Raw genomic sequence first — 20,976 nt, forward strand, 5'->3', positions numbered from 1 at the left:
GTAGCGATAATGCATGCTGTCTTGCAGCCATTTGCAGTCTGCAACCAACTGCATGTATATTTTTGAGCACAGAGAAACACTTTCATTATTGAAACAAACAACAGTAATAATGACACTATGTAGCCCAAGACTGTTACATCACTAAAATTGTTTATGCAAAGCAAAAGTTGAATTTGTATAATCAAATAGGATAGTTTAATACAATTGTAGGCCTACAACTGCCTTCGTGCATAGGCTAGAATATCCATTGATCGATGAAAGATGGTAGGCTAAGCCTCATAACAAATAGCCCCTATCAATAATAATGTAAGTCTCCCGTGAATATACAGGTAAGAAGTAACACTTTGGCAAACCAAATAACAACATGTCGCAAACTTACAGTAACAAAAACACGCTACACTTCAGGCTATCAAAACTGAACTACCGCTGAGAACACACAGGCCCAGGTGTTGATCAAATGGCATGACGTCACGACATCTTTGGCTACACTTCCTGGTCGGTGTTCTCTGCTGTGGATAATCGTGGAACTGAAACGGTCCAGCAGAAGCTGCAAGAACGGGGAACCTCGAGGCACGTGCTTGGACCGAGAACATGTTCATGTTAAGATACTCATTACATACCTACACATAGTTGCATCGGTACGCGAGGTTTGCTACTGTCGCTATTTTGACAGTAATCAAGCCAGCGAGAGCTGTCGCGATGGTGTAACCATGGACAGCAGAATAAAGTAAGTCAAGAGTTGTTTACATCTGAAGTAACAGTAATGCTGTGGTGGCTTGGTTTACGCAATGCAAAATTTGAGCAAACTTAGACCCGACGTTCCAGTATAAGTCTGACTGAGCTTGTTAGCCTGTTAGCTGCCACTAATGCTACAGTAGCCTACTTGCTTGGTTGATTCATTGGGCTGTCGCGCGAGCTGACCAGCTAAATTAGCAATTTAGCCAATAGCTACTGAAACCGTGCTCTTTTACCTGAATTGACATATTCCAACTGTCGCATCATAGTTAAGTAAAAGTCATGTTGCGTCTGATGTGCTCAGTGCCACATATAACACACATAATCATAAACGAACGGTCCCTGCCCGTCATGTAAATGAGCTTGATAACTGGCTAGCTAACCCTAACTAGGATAGCTGGTTTAATAACCACCATCCTCAGTGACACTCCCGAGACAGATAGCAGCTATCAAATTTGCAGCAGCTGACCAAAATAGCTCAAACATCGCTGTAGCAATGTGACAACTGCTTAACTGCGTGCCTAGTTTTGTTGGGAGATACAATGTGGCCACATTATTAACACTGCTTCTAAACACTGTTGCATCCACATGTAGAAAAGTGTACCCTGAACATCCACATGCTTATGTGCTGTCACTGACTGAAAGTTTTGCTTTCATTCATTCCACAGCGAAAAACCAGACAGAACATTCGATCTAGTGTTGCAGGTGGCATGCCCTGCGTCTGAAAATGAAGGTGAGTCTAAATAAAAGTGTAGGCCTAAGTTGTAAGTTCGATTGTTTTGCATTGTGACTATTTTGGGAATTTCAACTGTAGTGTCAAATAACCACAGGTTATGAGGGTTATTGGAATAGGCCATGAAGTGACAATAATATTCACTGATCTTGTCACTAGTTTTTAATTTACACAGTTACCTTTGTCACCATCAGAAAAAGTGATGAAACTTTAACATTACATTCATATGAGTTGCGGTCACACAGCCCAATTTTGTAAAGGCGAAAGGGGTATTTTTTCTCTCATGAGTTTTCATATCCTGCTGCCATCTTAACAATCTCTTCAAAATATATCATTTGGGAAACTGTTATTTTAAAAACAGGAGCAGCCATCAAGACTTGTTACACATTTGATGGAGGAGGCTCAACAAACCATCCATTTCCCTGTGTTGGTGCAATAAATCCATTCAAGATTTCAGAAAGATGTTTCATATAAGCTCAGGTTGTTGTACAGGAAATTGATGCTGCACTGTTATTTGAAATATTACTCCTGTTGTAGCATGGGAAGCAGCAGTGTTCCCATAATCAAATATCACATGAAGGCCAATGTCATATAAAAGTAACCGCACTTTGCTCGTCTTGAGCTGTGATGTTGAAGAGGTGTTTTGTAGGTGAGCTGTTGATGCAGCTGTGCGAGATGACTATGAGCAGTTCATAAGAAAAAATGAAATGATTCCTGTCTCGGATTATCAATGTGAACTTTGAGTGGGGGAAAAAAACTACGTGCGTGGGTTCAGATCTCATATTGTCATAACCTACTTCCCTCAAGGTCTGCCAAGGGTTGGTCTCATTTCCTGACTCTTGCTCTCAGGAGCCCAACTACGTTTGAGTGCATAGTCGGCAGGCGTTGGTGGTGGGGAAGGAGGTGGAAGAAGGTGGAAGGTCAACGTGGCTGCTTACAGCACATGCGTCATTTGCCATGCTAGGAAGTCATTTAGATTTTCTGATGCAAGATAATTGTCATGTTAGTGTTTGTGAATTGAAGGCCACGGCCTCACCAGCAAAGAATTGGTTTCATATTAAACGCATGGGAAAGGCCATTTTTCCACTTCGTGACTTGGGTTACACACATTTCCTAGCCGGGTCTGTCTTCTTGTTCAATTGAACCTCAGTGGAAATTTTGCTTACCTCTGGGAGGTGATCCTGGTTTTCCTTGGATACCGCCATGACACAGGCTGGTTACGCCTGATCGGAACTGAATATCAATTAGTGTGATTTATGTTTGTGAAAAGGCCGATGGACGGTGGGAGGATATTGTTTTAGCCGGTGTTGGCTCCACTCCGGTCTCCTGCACATCCAGGGAGTGTTCCCTCCATGTCACAGCACCTGGCTACACAAAATATCTCATCATTTAGTATAAAACACTTACCCATTATCCATAAACCGCTAACCCACAATTACGGTATATACAGACCTAGCCATCAGAATGCGACAAACACGTCAAAGCACACCACACTTACTCTGAATAACATGCATAGCAATTACCATGCAGGCAGTTGTACCCTCTATGAATTTCAAACTGTAAACACTGCTTGAATGTGGTTTCAGTGATATGCCCTCGATAATGTAAATGTATGATCTAGGAGTGAAATGTTATGGTGTGTCTGAATAATTGCCAGGCTTGGTGCCTCATGACTCTGACTGTCTGTGGTAGCTATTACAGCACTCTGGAATTTTCACTTTGTCAAGGTTCCATTGTTCCATGTGTTATTTTCTCCCTCTGTAGGATGTCATTGTGTGGCACAGCCTCTTGTTGGTATCAGCCAGCCTTTCCTTTTTTGATGCATACACACAGACACACGCACGCACAGACACACACACACGCACAGACACGCACAGACACACAACACGCGCACAACACGCGCACACACACACACACACACACACAGAATTTCCTGTGGTGCACTGCAATTTCAAAATAGGCAAATAGTTGGCACCAGCAGAAAAGATGTTTGCCCCTCATGTCTGTAATTTTTTTGCTGATGGATGAAGCCTTCACCACTTCCTCTCTGGGTCTGATGTTTTGTAGAGCATTCATTAACCCTGGAACCAAAACATTTGCTCCTACGGATGGAGGTGGATTTGTAGACTTGTACCGTAGTCAGTTTGTCTTGTATTATAATCTGCAGTACCCGATTTCACAACTTCTAAAAGTGACGTAATCCTATGTTTATGTTTATTCTTTATGACTCCAGGTCTAATGAATCTTGGATAACGAATTGCTCTGTTGGGATCAGTGGAGTTTGATTTGAACTTTATTGAATATATTGGTAGTTTTTTTTTTTTTTTTTTTTTTTCGGCCAACCTTGCAGTAGTTCTAGCTGAGTATATAAGACCTAGTCGGTCTCTGTTGGCAGTGCAGATGGTGTGAGAGGTTGGTAGAGAGAATATCATTTCAATGTTTCCCACAGAATTGAATTCTATTTGTGGTGGTAGGTTTGCAGAATTAACTTAAATGCAACAGTTTTTAACAAATTAGCGCAGCGTGGTTATGATGCTAACCAGATTTAAGCACAATTTAGTACAACCTGGAAAATTATTGTGTGGTGGTCAATGTTGATATTGTGGTGGCCCGCCACAAATAAATAAATGTATGGGAAACACTGCATTTGATGTCTTGAGCAATGATGTTGGTGATGGAGTCCAATACATCTTGGATTCACCATGAATGATTCACAGATGGCACAGATGGGACATACTCCTGACTTGGCTGAAGATGTTGTAGATGCTTCCTCTACATGTTTTGGTAGTAGGTGAGTGTTGATGTGTTGTTGGCTTAGCTCCACCACACAGTCCAGAACATCTTTTCCTTTGCACAGCCACACGTACAGTAGGCTGCGCGCCATAAAAGCAGGACCACCTTTAGACTCTAAATTATTTCCACACAACCTGTCATCTACTGCATCTATTCCCGTCACCTCACTCGGAGGAGAGTGGAGCGCGGTGCAGTGCCGAAGCCGAGAGGACCTCTTATGCCGGAGCGGAGCGAAAAATAGTCATCAGATGGCGTGACTCGCAAGCCGAGAGACTTCAGCAATGCGTGGCAGGCATGACTGGCATGGCTGCATGCGCTTGGCTCCATTGAGCCATATTGATGCCTTTCCAAGCCTGTGCCAATGCCACCAGATGAGTCGGTCGGTGCCAAGGCAGTAGGTGGGGACAGATGCTACCTGTCTTCTCTGCCCTGTCTCCGCCAGATTGCTCACAGTAATAAAGTGATAGCGCTAATAGATCAGAATATCAATTTTACCGCTACACTTGCAACAGCAATTAGGGGGAAAACGGTGTTTGTCAGCGCCTTTTGTTTTTGCACTTTGATCAAGCGTGTGAGGTGAGAGCTTGCCAAAAAGCACAGGGATGAACGTGTGATTGCTGGGTGCTGGTCAGCTAATGATGCTTTGTCCATTTACGAAAGAGGGTTCATAGTTTTTGCCTTCTTCATTTTTTCCCTTCAAAAGATTCTAATTAGGAGGTTTCTTCTCAGTATGTAGCAAGGCCCTTATCCTCGGTGTCATCCTGCAGTTATTTTTCTTTGCTCTCGACCAGCCTTTCCATCCCCTCCAGTAATGGTGTGATATCCCATTGTCAGATCCCAGGGTGTTGCCAAAGTGCCAAACAAGCTTAGGCATCCATTCAGAAGCGTTAACCTCCCTCTCTCACAGACACACACACACACACACACACACACACACACACACACAAACCTAAAAACAACAACTTTGTAGGTAAAGTTAAGTGCTTGCATTTACATGAATGCAGTGCTTTTTTTTTACTCTGACCTTCAACTGTTGTTACATGGCTGTAAGAGGTCTGATTGGCTCGCAGCTGTGTCTCGGGGTCAGAACTGGCTAACACTATGAAGGGAGTCCGCTGTCAGACCACCAGATGCCATGGCGACTTAGAAATGGTGTTGATTGGTCAGTAGTGATGTGCCAGCTCTATATTGAAGCCAGGGCTGGAGGGCTTATTGCCTGTTGTTTTTGAATAGACTTGGTCACCATTAAACAAAACTGAAGCCCATTGTAATCACTAATTACTGACTCCTAACATGGTCTCAAGTTTTATTTTGCTAATTGGACAGGCTATGTATAGTAGCCTAGATATTGCAAAGTGAAAGAGATGTGAATTGGTCCTCTTTTGTCATTGTAGTAATCCAAGTATTTTGTAGCCTCCACCAATAGGCAGTGGAAATTCCAGTTAAGAAAATTTCACACCTGTCATGTTTAGACAATTTGTCCCCTGTATTCAGTTATTCTTTTCATACACCTTTTAATATCAGTTATGATATAAAAGATATATAAGACACATAAGGAAGACAAAAGCAGTAAGCAGCACAAGGATCCAGAACAGATGGGCGATACACAACATTTCTTTAAGGGAAGAAGTAGCATGTCTTTTGCTGCAGAGATGAGGTAATCCAGGTGTTGTTCTTTGACATTGTTCTCCATCCTACCCCACCTTTTGAAGGTTTTAGAATATCTTACTAGCATAGATTTTAAAACACATATTTAAGTTTCTATAACACACAATGCTCTGGCCGTTAAATAGCCTTAGTTGCGGAAATGGCCTTAAATTGAATAAACAAACAAACAATCCTCCATCCTACATGTTTCTTAGTTAGCAGGGATAAGCAATACAGTTAACAGTGCATGTTCATGAATTCCTTACTCCAGTGATGCATGAACTGTTTACCCTACTTGCATCACTGCTAGTTCCTCTTGGTATCGTCAGTCTGTAGCCCAAATTACAGTGAGTACGCCACCTCGAGACCATGTACAGTGGTAGGCATGTTTTGCCGGCAAGTTAGGTAAGTTGCTAAATTTAATGCTGTCTTGAGGCGGTTGTGTGATGTTTTTGTCATGTGTTTTGTGTGACCGTTCTTGATTGGAAACAATTTAAGTACTCTGGGACAATGGAAATAACAGCAAACCAATCCAGCAACAGGCAGTGTTTCTGCATTTGTTGTGGTATCAGTTGGCTTTTTCAGCAATGGCACCTGTTAAGCCACAATCTACTGCCAGCGCTGAATGGCAGCAAGGCTCACAGTTTGTGTGTGTGTGTGTTCAGTCAAGATGTGTAGGATTGTGGTGAAACGCTTGGATTAATGTAATTGTTTTTTGTTAACTCAAGGATTCTCTCTCTCTCTCTCTCTCTCTCTCTCTATCATATCTGTGGCAGCAGACATGCTGATTGCAGTGTGAGTGCTGCTGCAAGTGGTTGGCTCAGCTCCGCCTGTTCTGATGTGGTACAGGAAAACCATGCCTGTGTGGTTCAGAAGTTGGTGGGTTCGGTGCTAGAAGGCCTGTGTCATTGTGATGCTCCAGTGGTTTAGTCAGGAGAGCACGGAAAGTCATCCAGGCACAGGCGTCATCCGGCTAATTTTAGATTTCTCTTTGCATTGCTGAAAAGAGGGAGCTTGATCAATAATTAAAGCCCCATGAATTAAAAGTCAGAGATTCATGGCTGCCTGCTTTTCTCATGCGCTCATCTCCTATCCTTTTCATCCAGTGCGGCAGACAGTGCCTTATTTGCAGTTTTTAAAGGAAAATGCTCAAAAATGATTATCCTCAGTAACTTTTTCCCCTCCGATTTTAGGAAAGTCAGCACTCAGACAGTGCTGAGCTTTGGTAAGATTCTTTGCTGTGGCGGTTTAGTAAAGATAGTTTGAGCCACTGTAAGGACATTCCACAGAACAGAGCCCTCTCGGACATTTATGTAGTTGTATAATAATTGATATTTCATACTGTCAGCTAAAAGCCAAAGGCTATATTGGTTAACCATTGTAATTGTGAGACACACGCTGTACAGTAAAGTTTTTTTTTTTATACACAGTTTCACCCCATGTGTAAAAACGTCTTAGCGGCTGTTTGCAAGACATCAGTCTTGATGCATTACTTGATGCTCATCAGAACATCATTGTTCTTCCACAGTGTTGCAGTATCTCATATTTAGCTGCCACTACGGCAACTAGGCTTTAATTACTAGAACAGATCGTTTCAGTCGTGTTGGTGTTCAGAATGGGTTATCCTTGCAATATTGTGCAAACGCTGACTTTTGAAAATATATTCACACTCAAAATATGCAATATTTATACACCCTGGCATTGGATTTGGAATGTTGCTGTATTTGTAGGCTGCTGCAGTGAGTCCTCCTAAAACCTACCGAGGAGAGACTCCCCTAGGCCCTGTGTGTGTGTGTGTGTGTCAGAGGAGTGTAATTAAGGACAGGGTCACGCCAGCCTGCGGGCTATGGAAGCTCCGTGTCCCCCATATCAGACACGCTTGGCCATCCCCATCACCACACTTTCCCACTCATGGGATACCGAATGTAAGGCTCCACGGTTTCCCTGCTCTGAAAATCAAAACATATTTGTATGTGCGTGCGTGTGCGTGCGTGCGTGTGTGTGTGTGTGTGTGTGTGTGTGTGTGTGTGTGTGTGTGTGTGTGTGTGTGTGTGTGTGTGTGTGTGTGTGTGTGTGTGTGTAGGTCCATCTGCGTGTCCCATCGGATGGTGGAAGTGGATTTTCACATGTCCGTCAGTTAGGCGCCAGAAGAGTTGGGCCGCTGGGTCTTTCCCGACTTTCATAAATATGAATCGCTCTGGAGAGCTCTGTGAATGATGCCTGCCGATTTCTTTTATTGTTAATCATTACATTTTAGGTCTTGAGTATTGAGTGCCCTTTTCTGGATGTAGCCCATATGTCACATCCCAATGTAGGTCAGACGCAGTGGATGCCGTGCTTGCCTTTCTTCCCTTCATATTTTGTGTTTGGCAAGGCCTTTTCATTTTGTCATGGTTTGTCATGTGACTCATTCATGAGTGCTTTGTTACACGTGTACTGTGTTTCTCAGCATCAGCAGAGCATGTCACATCCTTCAGTGCTGTGTTGCTGCAAGGAGGATTTGGAGGAAGTGTATGAGCATAAAAAGATTTTTTGCCCATCAGATCACCACTGTCGATGCTCATTTGTGATTCTAAGGTTTTGGCTGATCAGTCTCTAAAATGGCCTGGGCCTGATGTGTCCTCATACACCTGGTTATGTATTATTGTTTATGATCTTACAATTTAAGTACTTAGTCCCAACTGCAAAGATTTATTGGCAATAACAGTAGTAGGCATACTACTGGTAATGTGATGACTGCACTTGACCTTCAACTTGGCTTCTGTCAGCATATTTGGTCTACATGTTATTTAGGAAACACTTGTCTCATGTCTGAGAGCATTCCCATACCTCACATAGGGTTGTGCCATGTTTGTTTGGTAAACATAAAGGACCAGAAGCCTGTATTTAGCAACGTAGGAATTGGCATGCGCTACAACCGTCTGGTTGTTTGATACGTGGCTCCCAGGTTCTCTGGGTGGAGCCGATTCCCTGCAGTCTGCATGGTGGTTTAGTTTAGCTGCTACTGCCACCACCTCTAAGCCGGATTAACACCGGACGGTTATGAATCGTCATGTCTTTGAATGGCTAATTGAGTTTTTTTCGCATCAGCAGCACCTAGTGTGTGTTTATTCTGTCTTCTGGTTGTGTGTGTGTGTGTGTGTATGTGTGAAGCAGATGGCTAGAGCATATGGTTTGAAACTTGTCATTACCTGCTGCAGCCTCTATCCAGCTTTTCTCTCCACTGCCACCCAAACAGGAACCCCCCCCAAAAAAAAAACACTTACACACACCAACAATCTCTCTCTTTTTTTACAGATGAAGGGACTTTTCCTTGTATGAAGTGAAGATATCTGTTTTACTTGAAGGCATGGGTGGGGAACTAAATGTGGAAGCCTCCTACTTCCACAATTTTTTTTCATTATCTTTGGGTCAGATTGTATCACCAGGTGAGGCGATGCTATTTTCGCTCTTGGAAATGTTGCTCACCGTCTCTCTCCCTCTCTCTCCCTCACCCCCCATTCCTCTTTCTCTACCTTTTCCTCCTGTCTCCCTGTCTCGTCGGAGAACAGCCGGCCCTGGTTATTGGGTTTCGCGTGAGGCAAATTGCTCTCTCCCCGATGCAGGCAGCTTGACGAGTGGTGCACGGCGTGACAGACCGCGCAAACGCTAACATGCCGAGCGCTACGCTGAGACTGTCACGTCGCTGGCACCCATATGCCGCGCCGTTCACTCACGAAGCTGTGAAATTGGGTCGCACCCCGGACTCGCTCCAAGTAGGCGTGGCGCTCTTCTCCCCGTCTCCCGCTCCCCCCTCTGTCTTTCTGAGCCGCTCCCCCCTCCCCTACCCCCATGACACCTTCAGGAGCAAGAGAGTTTGATGTACAATGCACAGCGGATAAGGATGGGGCTCAGGAATTGGAATGCCGTGTCTGTGGTTGGCAGGGTTCTGGTTTGACTGGTTGGTGTCATGCTTTGTGGGGCTAGAAGACGGACCCCCCTCAGAGGTCCTGAGGTGAAGGGAGGGTAAATCCATTGTTTCAGGTTCATGATTTGTCAGCAGATGCAGAGATATGGGGGTGGAGCATAAATGATTGCTAATGCATGTAGTTATCTGCCATAATAGAATGAGAGTGAATGGAATGTGGAAGTATACAGCAGCTATGAGTTTTGAATACCTCTATTTATATCGTGAAGTAGTGTCCCACATTTTTGCTGGACTGATGGAGCTTATGAACATGGTTCATAGAAATCCGGTTACCTAGCAGCTCAGCAATATTGAAGTTTGCTTTTTAAGCACATCTGGTATTGTAGTTGTAGCAGATTTAATAAAACCCTACATAATATGAAACGGCTGTATACATGTTTGATTCACCAAGTGGAGTTAAAGTGGTGAGTTAGCAGATTATACAAAAAAGGAAAAAAGTGACTTTGGTGACATAATAACACAGAGGCCTAGTGTCACTGCAGATTCAGAATAAAAGAAAACATAGAGCTACCACTAGATTCATCTACATTAGGTTTGGGAAAATAAAAATGGTTAGAAACAGCAGAAAGGGTAGACTGTGTCTTTTGAATGTTTCTAAAAATCAACTTAATAAGTGAGGGATGATGCCTCACTTTGGAGCATCATATGAGCTCGGTGAGCCAAATAAGTCAGACAATCAAATGATTCTGGAATGCACAAGGGAGGCAGTGGGTGTAGGCATGTATGCTTGTTTGTTACTCCAAACATCAGGCAGTCTAGTCAGCTAAATTTTACTCACACTTTTTTAGAAGTAAATAATATTTTCATCAATTTATTTAGCTCAAACTGACACCTTATTCAGATAGACCATAATCACCACTGTTTAATACATTCATCATCACTTGTTTTGAAGTCATTTGCATTCTTCTGAATTGGACATTCAGTACCTTTTAATACAAGATGGAAACGTGATCATTTTACAGCTTCCCTTCCACAAGTACAGATACACACACTCATACCTAAAGCGTCTGAGTGGGCAGCACGCTACCTGTTAAGTACCATATCATTGCAAACTCGTTTCTCTTTTTGAGGGTCCTTGCTTGGCAAATTAGCATGAAATGTAATGCCATTGCAGCATGCAATTGGAGAGCAGTACTTTTTTTTAAAAAGGACCCTGAGTGTGTTCTCTTTCTGCGCAAGCCTGAGAGATGCCTGCTAATCTGCTTACCCCCTGTAATTGTGAACATGGGGGGTTGGAGCCCCCAGCAGCTCGAGGAAATCTACTGATCCAGAAGTAAAGTGATGACCACTGTTATTCCTCTTTTTCATGCTTCTGGCTCCAAATTACGCCCCCCCCCCCCACCCCCCCCCCCTTTCCACCATCAGTGGGAAAAAGAAAAGGAAAGAACAAGGAGAAGGGGGAAGAAAAAACCCCAAAACAAAACAAAAAACGAAATGCACCCGCTCCACTCCTTGCTCTGACAATAGACATCTTTTTGCCATATGTTCGCTTGACATCTTCATCAGGTTCACAGCAGGTTACCTTAGTTAACTTTCACTCCACTGCCTGATGGGATTTTCTCCTGTTATTTTTTTTCCCTCTGTCCGTCCGTCCTTTCTTTCTTTCACTCACACTTTGCCTTTCTTCTTCTGCTCCTGACTAGCTGGCTCTCAAAGTCTAAACCAGCGTAAAAAACAAAACAGAGCGAGCAAAGACGAAAAAAGAGGAGAGAAAAAGGAAAAAAAGCAAGGCCCTTCCAGTACGCCGCTCACAATGGCCGCCATTGTGGCTCTAAAGCAGTGGCAGCTTCCTCTTACCGGCTAGCCCTTTAGGTCCGTGCCGACCGGCTGGCCACAAAGACAATGCCTTTGTTCCCCGGGCTTAAGAAGGGGGGTAATCCAGACCTCTCCACCCTGTGAAATAAGTCTTTTGTAGTAATGGAAAGAAAGGGGCAGAAAAAGAGAGTTTGAGAGAAGCAAGACAGAGAAGAGGAGTGGAGAAATGCTAGAAGAGGCTCGAGGGCTACAGTTTAACCTATGCCCGTTGGAAGAGTGGAGCAAGAGAGGGGGGGGGGTGAAGGAGGGATGTGGAGGGGATGAGGCTCTGAGTGCTTTACTACAGCCCTGTGTACCCTCTAAACTTAAACTCCTTCTTTTGGCCAACTGGCTATTTTTAGTCATGCTGTCCATTTACCTGTTCAACCTCAACACTCCTTCTCATATTAGTCATGTTGTCGAAGGTGACCGTTGTGCGAGAAGCCTTCTCTGTTGGCTAAGGGTGTGTGTTTGCGGTCAGAGCTCTGGAGATGAGATCACCAGTGTACTCCCAACACGTCTCCCTCCATTGTGCTCTCCACCCTCCTCTCTTGCCTGCCTCTCTCCTCTCGGCCCCTCTCCCTACTCCTGTGCTGGGGCAGAGCAGGGCGAGGCGAGGCATGGCATGGCATCAGCTGTGAGAGCAGGTCTGCTCCCTCCACCCCCTCCCCTATTAACTCCTCTCTCCCATCCCCTCCCCTGCTGCCCCACATATCAAAGCACCGGCTATCGACTTTTAAAGACAGGCATTCCCGGGGATGCCAAAGTATCGATCGCTGACTGACCTGCGCTGCTGGCACTGAGTGGGAGAGATTTTGAGAGAGAGAGAAGGAGAGAGAGAGAGAGAGAGAGAGAGAGAGACTCTGTGTTTGTGTGTGAGGGAGGAGAGAGAGAGAGAGAGAGAGAGAGAGAGAGACTCTGTGTTTGTGTGTGGGAGAAAGAGAGAGAGAGAGAGAGAGAGAGAGACTCTGTGTGTTTGTGTGTGAGGGAGAGAGAGACATACTCTGTGTTTGTGTGAGAGAGAGATCCTCTGTGTGTGTGTGCGCTCTTGGGCGTGTTGCCGAAGCTCTGCGGTTCCCTGTCGAAGGGTCAGCCACGCTTGAAGCCCAGGGGGCGGGATCAATGGGCTCTCCTGAGGTAGCCTGTCACGTCCGCATCTCCGAAGGAGAGAGATGGAGAGGGGGAGAGAAAAATGGTGTGAGAAAGGGAAGTGGAGGCCTAGATAGGGAGACAAATGGAGAGAGAGAGAGAGAGAGAGAGAGAGGAAAAGAGGTTGAGAGACGGGAGACGGAGAGAGAGAGCGAAGGACACCGAGGACAGACTAGAGTGGTCGCAACACGCCGCCCCATCAGTCCGCACTGCCTGGCTGCATCAAGAGGTGATTTCAATTCAATTCTCACCCATTAGCCATGTTTGCTGGCTGCATATTAGCCAGCCTGTCAGGCCACTGCTACTGGACGCCCCGGGCCTGGCTCTGCACACTCCTCCCACGGGAGTCCCGGGGATGGGAGGCCATGCAGTAATCTCCAGCCTACGTCGACACATGCCCTGATGATGTTTTTGTTGTCTGTGTTAGGGCTGTCAGCCACTCCGAAACCCCAGGGTGAGAGGAGTGTTTTGTGGTGAGTGACAGGTGGTGTGTAGGGCACATACTCTGGAAGGATATGGATGGATGTAAATGAAGTATGTGGTAACATATAGACCCTTTCATCAATAAAAACAAAAACAATGCTTGAACGTTCTATTTGGGCCCCAATCTACTCCCTCTGCATTAAGATAACATATGGAATGTTAAAAAGGAAGCCTTGTGGGGCCAACTATGATGCTGATAATGGAACTCTCTTGAAAGGGTCCATAGCCTAACGACATGGAACACAGTAAGAAGAGTTTCTGTTTGCTTGTCCTGTTGTGCCTAATGGTTCTTCAAGTGTTTTTCACGCTGGTCCATGTCATGTCATTGCCACATGTCTTTGCAGGAAATGGTGTATAGCAATAGCTGTGTTTGTCACTACTGAACGGCAAGAGTGACATCTGTCTCAGTTTTCAAAAGGGAAAAAAATGATTTGTGAGAGCTGGTGAATTTAATATCTCTATGTGTGCGTGTGTGAGATCTTTGGGGGCCTCACAGTCCTGCTGGGAACAAGAGTGGGGCTTAGAGTGTGGACTCAGAGAAATATGGTGGCAGAGGATGTGTGTGTGTGTGTGTGTGTGTGTGTGTGTGTGTGTGTGTGTGTGAGAGAGGGAGAGAGTGTGTAGAGAAAGACACAGAGATGAATGGAGAAGAGGCAAGAGACAGACAGAGAGAGGGAGACAGGGAGATTGAAAGAGAACATGAGGGAGTGTGTGAGACCGAGAGAAAAGGACACAGAGAAAAGCGAGGGATGGACAGAAAGAGAGAGAGGGGGAAAGAGTGAGAGAGAGAGAAAGAGGGGCGATGGGGGGGATTAGGCAGCCGCAGGTCTGTCACGGTGACATTTCTCTCCCTCGGCGCAGCAGCAGGGGTGGGGTTCACCCTCATAACCTTCAACTTTCAGCCTTAACCCATTAATCCCCTTTGTGTCTACTGCGCGCGCAAACGCACACACAATATGGCAGTCGTGTGTGTGTGTGTGTGTGTGTGTGTGTGTGTCTTTGTCCCACTGTGTATTTTTGTGGTTTAATGTTTGTCTCAGCATCCATGTTTGTGTGTCTGTCAGTTTCTCTACCCTTGTGTGTGTGTGTGTGTGTGTGTGTGTGTGTGTGTGTGTGTGTGTGTGTGTGTGTGTGTGTGCATGCAGACGTAGGGACAACAGCTCGGCCCCTGACAGCCTCCGAGCTTTTGTGATGCAGACACACCAAAGGCCCCGAGCTCAACCTGGGCCTCCTGAGCCTCTCCTGAGCACAACCTGCTCTCCCCTGCCTCCCACAGGAATCCTAATGACGGCCTGGAAAAAGACTGAAACCATTATTACTACTGATTGATTTGTATACAACACAGGGCCATAAGGTTAACTGTCTTACTTGAGAGAATTGAAGACAAAAATGACAGTCTCATTATCAAAATGAAGCATTTTATACAGGGGTTTTAACCTAATAGGCTTTTGTCGTTTTCTGCTCCATAATAAAATTGGTGTCTTTTTTTCTGTAGTATTCAGGGGGAATTTGCTTGCATATTCCTGTTTCTGTAAGACAACGAATAGCCATCAACAGATGGCTGATGGTGACAGGGAAGATATTTTGTGTTCAGTTGACCCCCCCCTTCTCAGTTTCCTCTCTGAAGTCAGAATGAATTCAGATGAAAATACTTTTCAAATCTGGTCTCAGCCAGTTTGTTTCTCTGTCCCTTGTTCTCTGTCCTGCTATGCGAGCATAGTTCGTTTTCCAACAGGAATCATATGAGCCAATTTGGAGCCACTATCCATATGGTTGGTTTACTTGCAGTATATGGCTTGGAGATGACAGACCACTACCATGCCCAGTGTTAGGCTGGGTTTGTATGTTTTTGACTGTGCAAGACCATCCAGGAAACACAATTTCATTGGTCTTTGGAGTTGATTGGGCTTGGCTCTCCTATTGGCTATTTATACTGACCATATGGAATGTTAAGACCTTGTGAATCAGAATGAGATTTCCATAGAGATGGTAAAGGTGTTTTTGCTCTCTCTCTCTCTCTCTCTCTCTCTCTCTCTCTCTCTCTCTCTCTCTCTCTCTCTCTCTCTCTCTCTCTCTCTCTCTCTCTCTCTCTCTCTCTCTCTCTCTCTCTCTCTCTCTCTCTCTCTCTCTGTGTGAGGACCAGCCTTGACCAACTGGTATCCACAAAACCTGTGGTATACATGAGGTGCCCCTGTCTATACATAATTCAGGCTACCTAACACTCCACCTCCTCTCTCTCTCTCTCTCTCTCTCTTTTTCTTTCTCTCTGTTGTCCCACCCCTCTCTATCTCTCCCCCTGGCAGCAGTTCTCATGCGCTCACCCATAAAATTGACCTAACTCTGACAGATCAGATGGGGAGGGATTGGGCATATAATCCCAGTGGAGAGGAAAAACTGGAGTCTTTGTAGAAACGAAGATGGAACATTGTTTAAGACAGAGGCCGTGAAAATCTTGGGAATGGGATTATGTAATGCCCTTTTTGATTTTGTCCATTTTTTCGTTTCTCCCCACCCAAAGTTTATGTGCCCCTAACCTCCAGACTCACGGAGAGATGCATGTGTGTGTGTGTGTGTGTGGGGATAGGCCTCCTCTTGTGCCTTTCTCTTTGCCTGGACAAGCAATTAGAGGTAGAGAGAAGGGGAAGAGGGGAAAGAGAGGGAATGAGAGAGTAAGAGGGGACGAGAGATTTGATGCATTCAGACAGTCTCAGCATGTTTGGTGTTTTCCGACACTAGGCCAGCGCTAAGCTGTTTGAGGTCACCACAGCGGCGCTGATGAATTTAGATCATGTTTAGCCTCTCAGAGCACCACGGAGAGAGAGGGAAAGAGATGGAGAGAGGGAGAGGGAGAGAGAGAGAGGGAGAGGGAGAATGGATGACGACGCTTGAGAAGAAACGGAGAAGCAAAAGAGTGGAGACACAAATGGTTTCCCACAGATGGAGCAATGATCTGCAATGCCCTGTTTACAAAGGTTGCAAGTGTAGGGAGTAAAAAGACTCGGGTCACAGGTCTTGTTTTTGTTGGAAATAAAAGATGAATATATTAGGAACATACGCTCCCTAAACAAAAGCAACTGGACTTAATTAGAGGGCCAACCAATGGACCCTTTCAAGAGAAAGTCTATACTTTTGTTATAGTGAGTATGTTGGCTTATAGATTACACTATTATAAATGGTATACTTTCTCATACAGTATGCTTATGCATTGTATACCAGGACTCTGACATAGTTTTGTAATATTCCCATCTGTATCTATACTGTACCACTGTCTGTATAGGCATTTGGGTATACACTAGACTGGGGACTACTGTTTTCTTTCACCTCCTAAGCCATTGAATGCCATTTTCATGAGTAATAGGCCTACACTATTGTTGCTGTTTGTGGATTTTGATGTGTTCATGTTTTCAGGTGTTTATAGTGTAGAGTTATAGGCTGTTTGGCTGAGTTTGGTTGTGTTGTCCAATAACTGCTTTGGAATCAGCTTGTCCCCTTGCACAATGTCTGTTGGAAAACCTTGTGTGTGTGTGTGTGTGTACATGTGTGTGTTGTCTGTCAGTTTGTCTGTCAAGTCTGCAAGAGCTAGTGTTTGTGTGTGTGTGGGTGGGTGTAAAAGTGGTCTATAATTGCCTGTGTCGGCAGCTAGCCCACAATTTCCTCTGTCTAACATTCACCTAGGGTTTGTGTGTGTGTGATGAAGGAAAGAAATTAGATAACATATATGATTGGTGAATTAAAAATGGTTTCCAAAGCGATCCAAACGGTGTGATGTGTATAGCTATTTCGGCACTCTCATCCAGCTTGTGCACTGTTTGTCTGCATGTTTATGTCTAAACTGGGGGTTGTACTAAGCACATTCTGCACGTGAGTCACCTTCCAAATTTGCTCTCACTTTCAGCAGTAATGCAGTTCTGAAAAACCGACTAAGTGCATTTTGTTTTGCAGTCTGTAATTCAATGGTTTCTTTTCCTTTGTCTTTGTCTGACAAAATGGCAGAGGACAGGGATGGTATTCCACATCTTTTTGTCTCGAGCACAATTTAATAGCCCTATTCCACAGCAGCATACGTTCCACACAGACACACAGACAACATGACTGGATCAGAATTCTACTCTTCATGACATGCATATTTTAAAAAAAATTCCCATTTTTCATTATCATAAGAGCCCGTCCCTCCTTTTGCATAACGACAAGCTGCCGAGCCGATGGCAGCCAAGACGTTACGCATCCCTTCAATCACCCTCCATCAATTAAAGCCCTGCATACGGCTGGTGATGGGAGGAGAATAACACTGTGCATGTACGCATACGCATAGCCATTTGCATATGCAGAGCTTGGCGCATGTGTGTTTGTGTGTGCGTGTACATGTAAGGGTGTGTGTAAGAGAGTGTGTGTGTGTGTGTGTGAGTGAGAGTGAGAGTGAACGTCTCCTGTATGTGACTGTGCTGTCACAGAGGGGGGAAGCCGCCTCCCCCCTCATTAATATGTATGTTGCCGGGGTGACGGGCGGGGCTCTGTGGGGCTACGGCTGATTAATGCTGTCTGTCAATTACTTCCAGATCCAGCCGTGCTGTGGAAGTTCCCCCAGGACTTCGGAGACCAGGTTGGAAACAGAATGAACTACACTCTCTCTCTCGCTCCCTCTAACGTCCCCTGTCTCTCTCCATCCCTGTATCTTTTGCTCTCACTTGCTCTCTGTTGCTCTGGCTGTTCCTCTCTCTCTCTCTTTCTCTCACTATCTATTTCTCCGTCTGTGCCCCACCCTCTGTCTGTTCCACCACTTCACCACACCTTCCTCCATCTCAGTGCCCCCCCCCCCCACACACACACACACACACACTACACCCTGGCCTGCACTCAGTTGCCCACCTAGCATACAAGGAGGTGGCAGCCTAACTCCCTGGAACTCCAGATAAGTCTACTCTAATTGATGTATGTTTGTCACACCGTATACCATAGTAGCTCTCTCACACACACACACACACACACACACACACACATACTGTCTCTGACTGTTTTTCTTATTCTCTGTTTCTCCTGCTGTGTAAGCTGTACATGAAAAGCAGTGAGCAGCACTTGAGTAGCTGGCGCATCACTAATTATCATGTGGCCAAGGCAGGAATGCTCTGCTGCTGCTGCTGCTGCCATGCTGCTCTCATGCTCTCGCCTCTCTGTCTCCTCTCTTGCTCTCTTGCTCTTCTCTCGCTCTTCTTACACACACACACACACACACACACACACACACACACACACACACACACAGACATACATACATACATACACACACACAGACATACACACACTCACAGACACACACGTAATGTTGTCAATATAGAGATGCCGATAAATTATGATGAATTGAATGGTGATTTTTTATTTTTTTTTTCATACTGCTAAATGGCTCAAGCCCCATCCTGGTTGCCTTTATACAGTGTCATGGTTGAGTTGTAAACGGCATTCACGGGGCGACACTGTAGATGAAGGTTTGTAAGCGGGAACCCTTTGTATTTAAATTGGCTGTAATGACCAGGTTGTGCTGTGGCCTGCCTGTTTTAGATAGATGAGGGGGCTTGTGACAACAGCATGTTGTGGTTAGACAGCATTTCTCATTCTGTTTATCAGCCCTTTAAATAGACTCGGTGCAAGGTTGATGGAGTCAGATATGGGTGTAGAAGTTTCCCTCGCTTACTACGAGAAACGAGATCACCTCTGATGAACTATCAAAGGGGTTTTCCACTTTTGACGAGAGGTGAGTGAGATTCTCCCCTCAAGCTGTATAGGACAGGACTGAACTGAGCTGAGCTATTCCACATCTCTCCCTCCATCCATCCCTCCATCCCTCTCTTCCTTCCTTTCTCCATCCATTCAGCTTCCTCCTTCTCCTCCCTCTATCGCCCACTCCCCATCCCTCTTCTTTAAGACGACAAGATCGTTTGTGGATAAGCCCCGCTATCTTGCACAGTGTCTACAGATGGATCGGCCTTTTCCTCGCCAACATAAAGGCCCGCATTCACGCGACTCATTACACGGATTAGCTTCTACGTCGCTTTCTCTCTCTCTCTTTGTCTCACTCTCTCTCCCTCACTCTCTCTTCCTCTCTTCTCTCTCACTCTCTCTTCCTCTCTCTCTCTCTCTTTCTCCCCAAACTTAGCCAGCATATGGCAGCAGCAGACCCAATCTCGGCAGGCCTCCTTTTGTTTATCCTGTTATTGTTGCAGAGCGTAATGACAGTTGTAGGCCGTGGATCAGGGTGGAGGGGTTAGTCTGCCCCTGGGGAGAGAAGGAGACTGAGAAGGAGGGAGGGAGGGAGGGAGTTAGGCAGAGAGAGAGAGAGAGAGAGATCGACAGAGGCAGAGAGAGAGGGAGAGAGAATCTCATAACAGAGATGGAGAGGTATAGAAAGCCAAGGATGAGAGAAAGAGAACAGGTAGAGCGATAGTGAGAGAGTGAGTGAGTGAGAAAAAGATGGGGAGAGAGAGAGAGAGAGAGAGAAGAGAGCCAGACAGGAGTGTGGATTATGGAAATATGAATTGATTTTCTCTCTCTCTGTCTCGCTCTAGAGAGAGAGAGAGAGAGAGAGAAAAACTCAGAGGAGAACAGACTGGAGGCTGGCACAGGGGGCTGCTGGGAAGGGTGCAGCGAGACTCTTGATGTCCTGGTCATCTACAGCTGCCATGTGGAGAGGGACACAGGGGAAAAAAGCATACATTTGAATCGCAAGGAGGCCTCCTCTCTCTCTCTCCATCTCTGATTCTCTCTCTCTCTCTCTCTCCCCTGCTTTCTCTCCCTCTTTTTTTCCCCCCACAAATGAAGCAGACAGATGGAAATGCATCCGTCTCTCTCTTAGATCTCCTCCCAGTTCTGAGCGCAAACACAACTGAACAAAACAAAAACAAAAAACTGGGAATGAGATTCTTTTTCCCTTTGAAAAGGAATTTTCTGCCAGTCAAATCACTTTCTCTTCTCCAGCTCCCCTCCATGCCAGATACACAGATATATACTTCGCATTTCTGGCAGCTCGTTGAGGTCCGCAAATGTTATCCATGCCAAAATAGTCATCTGGAATGGGCCAGAAAACAGTCCGTTCATAGCATCATTAACACTGAGCTGGTGGAGCCGGTCACTTCCGATATCCAAAATGTTCTAGGAGGGGTTGCACATTCTCCTTCAACTCCAAGGTGTCATGGTGAGATGTGTGTTTACCTACTTAATGCTCTGAAAAACTCAGTGGGCGTCTTTGTGTGTGTGTGTGTGTGTGTGTGTGTGTGTGTGTGTGTGTCTGTGTGTGCCTGTGTGTGTGCGTATGTCTCCACTGCGTATATGACTTGGTTCCACGTAGCTGCGAGCAGATGAGAATAATGCGCTCACCCACATGGGTTTAAAAATATATCAGAGTGTCGCAGCCGTGCAGCATCCTGCCGTTTTGTCTCCCGCTCGTGCTGACACCTGTTCTGTGTCAAACCCCTGCAACCAGCCAGCACCTGCGATTAGCATCCCTCTCCTCTTTTAGGCTCTGCTTTCCCCTCTCTCTCTCTCTCTCTCTCTCTCTCTCTCTCTCTCTCTCTCTCTCTCTCTCTCTCTCTCTCTCTTCTCTCTCTCTCTCTCTCTCTCTCTCTCTCTCTCTCTCTCTCTCTTTCTTTCTGTCATACACTCATACACTGAAAATACAAATAGACAT

General features: G+C 45.4%; 1 protein-coding gene across 4 annotated transcripts in view; it reads left to right on the plus strand.

The window, feature by feature from the left end:
• Positions 1 to 250: 250 nt before the first annotated feature.
• The window catches only part of dennd1b (DENN/MADD domain containing 1B), a 99,390-nt gene continuing 78,664 nt past the window's right edge, over positions 251 to 20,976 (plus strand). For 2 of the 4 annotated variants that reach the window (XM_048251709.1, XM_048251708.1), the window contains exons 1-3: positions 251 to 727; positions 1,404 to 1,468; positions 17,858 to 17,901. In XM_048251709.1, coding sequence (XP_048107666.1) covers positions 711 to 727; positions 1,404 to 1,468; positions 17,858 to 17,901 — 126 coding nt within the window. In that variant the 5' untranslated portion in view covers positions 251 to 710. The remainder of the gene's footprint in view (positions 728 to 1,403; positions 1,469 to 17,857; positions 17,902 to 20,976) is intronic. The other 2 variants (XM_048251710.1, XM_048251711.1) reach the window with 1 other exon arrangement.

Source organism: Alosa alosa, chromosome 9 (assembly GCF_017589495.1).
Source record: "Alosa alosa isolate M-15738 ecotype Scorff River chromosome 9, AALO_Geno_1.1, whole genome shotgun sequence".
Classification (NCBI taxonomy): domain Eukaryota; kingdom Metazoa; phylum Chordata; class Actinopteri; order Clupeiformes; family Clupeidae; genus Alosa; species Alosa alosa.